Source organism: Argentina silus, assembly GCF_951799395.1.
Source record: "Argentina silus genome assembly, chromosome: 4".
In the NCBI taxonomy this organism is placed as follows: domain Eukaryota; kingdom Metazoa; phylum Chordata; class Actinopteri; order Argentiniformes; family Argentinidae; genus Argentina; species Argentina silus.
Genome location: NC_139658.1, coordinates 10870847 through 10880846, shown reverse-complemented (window position 1 = coordinate 10880846; position 10000 = coordinate 10870847). Strand labels below are relative to the sequence as shown.

General features: G+C 44.0%; 1 protein-coding gene across 1 annotated transcript in view; it reads right to left on the bottom strand.

Annotated features, from left to right (window-relative positions):
- gpr37l1a (G protein-coupled receptor 37 like 1a) overlaps positions 1 to 2795 on the bottom strand; it is a gene marked incomplete at its 5' end in the record, with an annotated part of 2824 nt that extends 29 nt beyond the window's left edge. The window contains 2 exons of the mRNA XM_083668583.1: positions 1 to 1011; positions 2076 to 2795. The exon at positions 1 to 1011 is cut by the window's left edge and continues 29 nt beyond it. Coding sequence (XP_083524709.1) covers positions 1 to 1011; positions 2076 to 2795 — 1731 coding nt within the window. The remainder of the gene's footprint in view (positions 1012 to 2075) is intronic.
- Positions 2796 to 10000: the final 7205 nt, after the last annotated feature.

Below are 10000 nucleotides of genomic sequence, written 5' to 3'. Positions count from 1 at the left end.
ACAGGGGGTTCCGATAGCCACGAGCGAGGAGCTGTCTTTAGCCTTGTCATAGTAGATGGCCGGTGTGGTACCTGAGACTATCTTTAGCTTCTCGTCCTTGGAGGAGGAAGGAGAGATGGACGATGGGGAGAGAGAGGAAGGGGAGGAAAGGCAAGAGGGGGAAGTGGAGGCTCCTGTAACAGTGGTGGAGGCGGAAGAGGAGGATGAAGAGGCTCCGTTGGGGAGACACTCATCGCAACAACAACAACAACAGTCCATGAAGGCCTGGCCCAGCGACCGACACAGGCACAGCAGTAACACCGGTGTCGCTGAGCAACGCACAAATAGCAGGAACTGGCCAATCAGAGCTAGGAAGGCCTCGGTCCCTGTGGAGACTGGCACGGAGATGTACGCCAGGACGATGTTGCAGACGTTCTCGGGGAGGTTACACACGGCGTAGATGACGGCCAACGCCACCACAGTGGAGCTCAACCTCTGATCCTTCTTCAGCTGCTGCTTCTTCTTCGGAGAGGAGGAAGAAGAGGACGACGAAGAGGTGGAAGAGGAGGAAGGGCGCACACCTTTGCTGCCGCCTCCGCCCTGCTTCTGGAGCGCCTCCTGTGCCACCACGTGCCTTGTCACCAGCTGACAGGCGAGCGTGAACAGAAGCGGGAGACAGAAGAAACAACCAAAGTACCACCACATCCGGGCTTCGTGGTAAGTCAACACCAGGGAGTAGACTGACTCGGGCAGATCCAAGGAGGGCCGACGGACACAGAGGTCCACCAGGATGCCTCCTTGGGTCGTCATGGGGCCGACGAGGGCCTCCTGGGTGAGCTGCCACAGCAGGAGCTCCGGGGCAGCCAGGACCATGGAGCCCACCCAGATGACGGCCAGCTTGGCTAGGATGGACTGGCAGGGCTCCACCCGGGGGCTGGTCTGGGCCTGCAGGGGCTGGGTGCTGGTGGCCGCGTGGAAGCGGTCGATGCTCAGGGCACACAGGCTAAACGTGGTCACGCCCAGAGAGGTCACCTGGAGCGGGGGGGGGGGAGAGAGAGAGAGAGAGAAAAGGAGAGGGTAGATGACAGGGAGAGAGAAGGCAGTGGTGAGGGGGGAAGGTGAGAGAGTACAGGGGAAAAATGACTTAGCATCTGAAAGACATTATCTAATCCCCTGGAAAAAATATGTGTTCACAATACAGCATGACAGTCACATGTGATGACTACTGTTTATGAATCCTGTACAAACAGACCATCCCACACAGAATAATAAACATTGAGTCCATTGCTCATGTGTAAGACGATTATCTACCAGAGGCATCCTGGATAAATAGATGCTCTAGGGAATTATAATATGCAAATATTCCTCCTCAGCTTGGTAAAAAAAAAAAAGAGCATAGACTATCATTAGAGGGGTCTGTCTGACCCAAATCCCCTCCTCCATAGAGTGTCTAATGACCTCAATTAGTCAAGCACACCCCTCCAGACAATTAACATGAGGCGCTCGTTAGCATAACAATAGGCTAACTACCATTACATAGGGAAGTTGCCAGACCAGGGTATTCTAAAAACAATTATATCCACAGGCAGTAGTGCACATAGTGTAATTCGAGCCACTAACACACCCATTCAGTGATTAAGTACAGTTTGGCTTTGAAAGACTGCAACGCCCCAACTAAACTGCTGTAGTGTATTTGAGGGCGAACAGTCTTGCACCATTGGGCTTGCACCATTGATTTGAAAGTTACAAAAAAATTGAACAAGATCCTTCTTGGAAGAGGCCACAATGTGCTTACATTAGGCATCAAATATGTATTTTAACCATCCTGTTCATACAATTTCCCCAGTTCAAATATGTTCCCGGTCATGTCCGGATGTCAAATGTTGTTACTGTCAGTATCACTCATTGTGTATGACGTAGTGTTCTATTCAATAGTAACGGGATAGAAATAACAGGAACACCTGCCCATTAAGCAACAGGTGTTCCAAAAGGTGTGTCCTTGCTTTTGCAAACGTGCGCATCTGAGAGGTCACTTTACGCGCGTGCACCTACAATGTACCCACATGCGTAAAGTAGGCCTTGTGAACTTGTATTACCTCCATGTAAGGCACGATCCGACAGGAGAGGTCCCCTAGCAACCGTTTCTTGGTGAGCTCGTTGAAGATGACCACAGGCAGGCAGAAGAACAGCACGAGGAAGTCCCACAACGCCAGGCTCGCCAGGATGCAGTTCCACGCGCTCTTCAGGTAGTAATTGTGCCATACAATGCACATAAGCGCGAGGTTACCGACAATGCCCACCGCGAAAAGGATCAGTGAAAGGAGCATCACTGCGTAAGCCCCGTACGAGCTGTCGGTAACCGGGTAGAGCGGGTTATGGAGGAGCACCGTGCCCTTGCCGGAGGAGTTCCCCCGGGCTCCCCTGCCGTCTAGGAGCGGGGTGCCGTTGGAGTGGTGTGCGCTCTTGGGCGTGGTGAAGTACCCCTGCGGGTCATACGGTCTGGGGTGTTGGTAATTGTGGGGAGACTGCTGGTCCCTCTTCTTTGAGCTCCCATCCTTGGCGCCCCGGGGGATCCTCTTTGGATTCGCGTCGGATTCCTGAGATAAAGATTCGATAAATTCCACATCACCTTCAATCTGATGTAGATTCACACCGGGGTCCGAATTCCCAGTCCCCGTGGTCAGTGCACTTGCAGCCCCGTCAAACTGCGTCCTTAGACTTGTCTCCTTGTTCCTCAGGGCTGAGTAACCGGGGCCAACATGACGGAGCTCCGCAGTCCTCAGAAAAAGCAGCAACAAAGCAAAAAGAGGAATCATGTTTTAAGCGTTGAAATATGCTTGAATTTTGCTTTAAAATAAAACGCTATGCAAACTGCAAGCTATAGCCAACAACTGTTCTTGAAGTAGAAATATTAGCCTATCACTCGGAAAGCCGAAGTCTAATATCCATAAAATGATTTAGAAGCGTGTCAAAACCTCCGTCCGCTCCACTGGTCCTGATGTAGAAGTTTTGAGTGTCTGGTTTAAACTTGCCCGTGCCCGTTATTCTCGGATGCTCTACAGATGGAGTCGGCCATATGCGCCCTCTGGTGGCTCTTTTGGGCTAGACAAGTCAAGTCAAGTCAAGCAAGCAAGGAGACAATACATGTATCACTTTCCACGCAGAATAGACTATAGGACTAGGAAGGGAATCAAGTGAGCACTTTTGGTTGACTGTGTGTTGTGTATTTCCAGTTTTGATACAGGCCTACTAATGATTTATTCAACAGTATAGCCCAATTCAGTTTTTAGAGCTGTGCACTCTTCAACAAATGATCTCCATGATGTGCTGTCAAGCATTTCCAAAGTGAATACATTGTGACACCTGATATACATGCATGGTGATCAATGGGACATTCATTTCAACCACTGCTCTCTAGTCATCCCACATTGGCACTCTGCCCATGAGCATTCTACTGCAAAATGGCTCCTATTCATCACCCAGGTGGTACTACACAAGAAGATATTGGTTTACACCAATCTAACGCTCTGAAATCCATGGAGGGAGAGGGAAGAGGGGAGCACTTCATAAATGGAATCGGTATTGTGTTACACAGGTCCGTCCAGCCTGACATGACTGACAGGCTGGCCCTGATGCCACCCTTATGCTGACTGGCCAAACCACAGACAGCCATGGCACGTTATCGATGGAGTCAGATGATAGATGGATCAACTGACAGATAAATGACATGATAAATCCACCCAAACGTGTGTCTTGACAATGAAAAGTTAAGACATTTTTTCCCCCCTGAATTGTTGATATTCTGGGGGTGTGTTTGACCACGCAAAGGGTTGATTCTGGCGCCGGGCCTGAAATACAGTATGAAGTTACCTCAGTTGTTAGACAGCCAATGAATGTCTGTCATCAGAGGAGGAACTGGGAGGCTATTTCCAGGTAGGAATGCCTGTTACCACGCACGCACGCACGCACTCTCTCTCTCTCTCTCTCTCTCTCTCTCTCTCTCTCTCTCACACACACACACACACACACACACACACACACACACACACACACACACACACACACACACACACACACACACATACAGGTAGAATGCCAATAATGTACATACACATTCATAGTAACACTATACCCAGCTTCTGAATAAGCATCTGATTGAATAGGGAATTCTCCACCTCTTTGTCAGGATTACAGTAATTATGATATAATCAGTAATTATGATCACTATGACATCTTATGATACATTGCGAAACTAAAAATGCTAAATGAGTATAACACGATCATTTTTACAGTCTCATGCCATACATCAGATAAACTGGTTTCAGCTATTTTCTAATTAACAGCTTGGAACATAAATGGAACGTTCTTTTGGCAATAATTATATTTCCTTACTCAGCATTTTAAGATTTGACTGATTTCCTTGTTCTGTTTTGAGTAGTCAGGTCGTAAAAATCCCCCATGCTGTTCATGGAGTCCCTGAGGCTTAGGCTATTCTTACCGTAGTTGATACTGAGCCTGTGACGTGTGTATGGTATGATACAGACTGATGATATGGGGATGAAGTGTTAGCAGGAAATCTATTGTTGCGCCTTAAGCAGTTGTTTATGTTAAGAGTTGACAAATGACAGAAACCATCTCTTCAGCTTTGATGTAGTTACAAAACATAACCACACGGGGTCAGTATATACCTAAAGTCTCTCTCTCTCTCTCTCTCTCTCTCTCTCTCTCTCTCTCTCTCTCTCTCTCTCTCTCTCTCTCTCTCTCTCTCTCTCCCCCCCCACTGGGTTCATCTGAGGACACACCACCTGTTGTTGAAGCACTGCGGAGGAGAGAGAGAAACTAAGTCCATGGCACATTGTCACGATACTCAAATATACACAATGGTAATGCATTTGAATGCATTCAATGCATTTATAGACAAGAATGACTGCATTATAAAGTATGCATCATCGCATGATGTTCTGGAGCTATTATCAGCTATTGTCCATCAGTTGAAAGAAATGTCTCATACACAGACCTGTTATGAATTGATTTATAAGACATTATAAGGCATTATACATGTCTATACATGAGCATGATACAGTACATGTATGCTTTAACTTCAGAGTCTTTGGAGTTGCTTTGGAGTTACTAAAAATCTCTGGTCACTATAAAAAAAATCCTTCTAGCATTGTGACGGCCTATGGCCCCTGGTCTGAGCATTGATTACTTCTTATCTTATGATGACTGATGGATAGATGATTCACTTACTTAAACAAATGTATTTGTTGAAAGTCGCTTTGGATAAAGGCGTCTGCTAAATGCCATGAATGTAAATGTATAATAATGCATGTATATTTGTCTTATATGATATAATAATGTCACTATAATGCCACTCTCCCAAAAACCTTTGCATCTCAATACATCATAACATACTATTCATATCAATAATGACAATAACAAAATGATGTACTTTTATGTAACACCATGCTTTTCTGTGAGGTTGTTGTTCTCTTGCATCGGTTGATGATGCCGATTGAAAAGGATTGTGCAACAGACATTGTTTTTTAATGTCACTGCTCCATTGTGGCTTAATTCCCAGCGAATGATTGTTCTTGAGAAGAGGGCAGTCCCTCTTAGGATTGTGCAAAAACCTGATAACCCTGGGAGACTTCATTGTTTGTTGTTGTGGTGTGTGTGTGTGTGTGTCTGTGTGTGTTTGTGTGTGCGTGTGAGAGAGAGAGAGAGAGGAAAAATCACGTAGCACTGAAGAGAATGCCACCAATCGTCCCCTCTATTGTCTGGTGTCACAACGTTGGAGTGATGGCAACACCCCCTCCCCATATTCATTTCCCCCACAAAACTGACAAAACTGGATTCCCCGGTTCTGGTAAATCCCGTATATAACAATTGGCTGTTTGATGATACACATCTCTTTGTCCTGTGACGCAGCAAAACCTCTTTGCATTGGGGTCGATTCACCTCAAGACATGGACAGGCAACCATGCATGGGACTAAGCCCACAAACCGGTCCTCGTTATCAGGCCATGCTAGTGAGAAGTAGGGGACTACAGGCTGTAAAGACAGCTCTCCCCATCCTCACATGGGATTGGAATCTCTGACCTCTCGCCTCTTAACTGTACCAACTTTTGATCATTCAATATATTGAATGATGCGTCCTACGAGTAATCTTGTCCTGATACCTGAACATCATGTTAAATCCCAGACCTAATGTTGCCTAGGCTTTAGCTCAGTGGGCTAAATAATTTCACATGATGGGCTAATAATTTCATTGCAAGTCAATCTCATCTTCTTATGACAACAACCCAACTAACCTACCATTTTTGTCTTTTGAAGTGAGAAAAATGCTAGTTTCCGCTACATTTGTGCCTGTAATTGATGATGGTGATATCGTGTACTTGTATATATACATGGATATCGTACTGTGGTGTCATTACATTTGCTATACACTGTGTACCACGGGGGCGCTGACGTTTGTTACTAACTCCAAAGCCCTCACTCATCACTCTACCCTCTGAATGAGGGTGGGCTGACCTTCCTTAGCTCTTCAGAGATTCATTCATTGGTATGTTTTGATTTAGAAGACCATACTGAGACAGCTTCCTTTGCCTGCACTCTCATGACTGTGTTCTGTTGACTGTGCCTCAGACCCGTACCGAGCTAGGGAAAAAAAATCTTCCCAGTTCTCTGCCCCTTCTGCTTGGAATGAGGAGGTGGGGGGGGGGGGGGGGACCCCTAGTTGCACCTCTTTTTTCCCAAACCGTCTTGCTGTAAGTTTTAAACTGTAGTGCTTTATGCTCTTTATGTGTCCTAATTAGACACTGCTATTTGCCCAGGTCTCTCTTGTGACTAACCTGGGAAAGCAAAGTAAAAAAACAAAACAACAAAAAATCGTCATCCGAGGTGATGATGTGATGCGGTCAGACCAGACCTGATGATAATCTGATGAATGTGGACCGGCAAGCACAGGGAGATGCTGAGAAGTGAAAGTCACAGGAGATATTCTCCTAGATAGTGTACAACAGTAACCTGATCAGATTTTTAATCCGTCCGAGTCAAAACAAAATCTTTGGTCGAATCATCTCCAGCTTCAAATTGGAAGGAGACCATCAATGCAAATTCTACGCCACTCTATTATTCGATGTACTTCTTCTTGCACTCCCAGGTTGAAAAGTCAAACTTCACCAATGGACTGGTGGTCACTGGTATGAGCGTGACATTTTCTCTCCCTTGACTGGGCGTCACAAGTGATGAAGGGAACAGAATTAGTGATTCTGTTTGGCTCAGTTGGTGGAGCATGGCACTAACAAGGTTTAGGTTGTTGTTGGATGGATACCCACTGGAACCATACATAGTTTGGTTTATTAGGATCCCCAGTAGCTGTTGTTAATGCAGCAGCTGCTCTTCCTAGGGTCATACATATATACTGTATATATATATATACAGTACCAGTCAAAAGTTTGGACACAAACTTGCCAAGAGTGTGCAAAGCTGTCATCAAAGCAAAAGGTGGCTACTTTGAAGAATCTAAAATATAAAACATATTCTGGTTTGTTTAACACTTTTTTGTTTACTACATCATTCCATATGTGTTCCTTCATAGTTTTGATGTCTTCAATATTAATCTACGATGTAGAAAATAATACAAATAAAGAAAAACCATTGGATGAGACGGTGTGTCCAAACTTTCTGTTCAAACTGTACTTTGACTGGTACTATATATATATATATATATATATATATATATATATATATATATATATATATATATATATATATAATAGGTATTATGACCTATTATGACCTAGCATGAATTCCTTTACATAAAGGAAATTAACTCAACTGAACTCTGGTGGTGGCAGTTGCATATGGTCTTGGGGATGACATACTGTATTCCCCTTTCAAAGCTTAGTTGATCATATCTGACATGATTGATTAACTACATTTTCATGTTAACCACGTTCCCATGTCAACCAGTCCATGCCAGCAAAAAAAAAAGAAATGAAACAAATCAGCTGGAATTATGCCAACCATGATTAGGTGTGTTGCAGTGCAGTGATAATGCAACGGATTGTGTCACTGTGTGTGTGTGTGTGTGTGTGTGTGTGTGCGTGTGTTTGTGTGTGTGTGTGTGTGTGTGTATGTGATACTGATCACATTCTTGCCTGGCAGGAGCATTTCTTCCTTTAAAGGCTTGGCAATGGCGCAAAAAAAGAATCACAAGATCTTAGTCAGATGTCATGAATATGAAGTCACTCATAATAACAACAAAGTTTTCTGCTGAGTAAAAGGTTTATCACTGCACCCAATGTGGTGACACTGTAGGCATACAATAACAAATTATTAGAACGACAAACTGTTGGAATAAGAGAACTAAGAAATAAAATAACATTAAATAGCAAGAAAATCTAAACTAAACAGGTTTGCAGCCTGTTTGGGTCACAAGGGCCTGCCATCTTGATTAGAGGCCAGTAAGACCTCAAGTAACACTACATTTGTGTGCAAATCTGCCATTGACACAATGTATAATTCACGTAAACATCTTTTTGTGTGAACTCAACCAGAGAGATTTAGTGATAATATCTTACAAAATGACAATGTCACCCCAAAGTTCTTCAAGTCCTCTGCTCTGCTAGGGAAAATCTGACGACACTTTGACTGAGTGTTTGACACTGACAGACTCAATGGTTTACAAACTGTCAGACAACGCTTTCCCAATGACCTGTGTGTGTAATGTGTACATTCTGCACTGGCTCGTTCCCTCACCACTTCTCAATGGCTCACACACTCAGAGTATCTGACATTGATATATTCTCCAAATGACTGCTTTTCAATTAGTTTTTCAAGAAGAAATTCCAGAGGTTGGACAGAGTTCTGCCCTGCGGCCCTGTTGGGAGTGACAAGGTGAGACTGTAATGAGATGAATGTGACAACGGCTCCAGGTATTCAATGGTTTACTCTCTCTCACACACACACACACACACACTCACATACACACAGATGCACAGACACGCACACACACACACACACACACACACACACACACACACACAAACACACACACACACACACACACACACACACACACACACACACACACACACACACACACACACACAAAGTATGTGTTTGAGTGTTTCAACAGTATCTTATTTGCATTTCTATTCAAATGTTTCAAACATTTGTGTGTCCTTATATACATTTTTTTCCAGGTTAGCAAATTATTTGTTTTTGCAGCATAAATGATTTCAACTATGAAGAGGCCTATTTAAAAAAATAAATAAAAAAAAGGTGAAAAGAGAGAGAGAAAGAGAAAGACAGCAGTAGAGAGAGTTAGAGAGAGAGCTAGGAGAGAGAGCTAGGAGAGAGTACACATACTACGTGTGTCAGTAGCAGCAGCAATTTTCAGTAAAGTTCTTCTTTTTGTGTATGACTTATATTTTATGCTTTTGCAGTTTTTAAAATTCACAACAACCTGTAAGACCTTTAGAATGTCTTCTCCTAGATGATCACAGGAATAAACATCATCATCAATGATCTGAGTTTCCCATTTAATATGTCTTACTGTATACGTTTGATATTTACAGTAAAAGGGTGATTTTCCTTTGCCAGATTCAATCACATAAAAACTTTAAATCACTTTTCTTGTTGAAAATACAAATTAAAGTCCCTTTGATTTCCATACAAATATGAATCTGCTCTTTGAATCTTTTTGTGCGACTATTTCCTCATGCAGGTTTCCACACTGCTGGTTTGATTGAACTCTTCCCCTCAATGCCATAGTAACCCACAGACCTTTTAGTGGCTGGCACTGAGGGGATCAACTGGGTGGCACTAATGCCGTGAGGGGCACAGATGTGTTAGCTCTCCTGTGCAGTGATAATGCAAGGGATTGTGTCACTGTGTGTCTCTGTGTGTGTGTGTGTGTGTGTGTGTGTGTGTGTGTGTGTGTGTGCGTGTGTGTACATAAGTGTGTGTGTGTGTGTACTGTATGTGCACATTTGCATGTGTATGAGTGCAC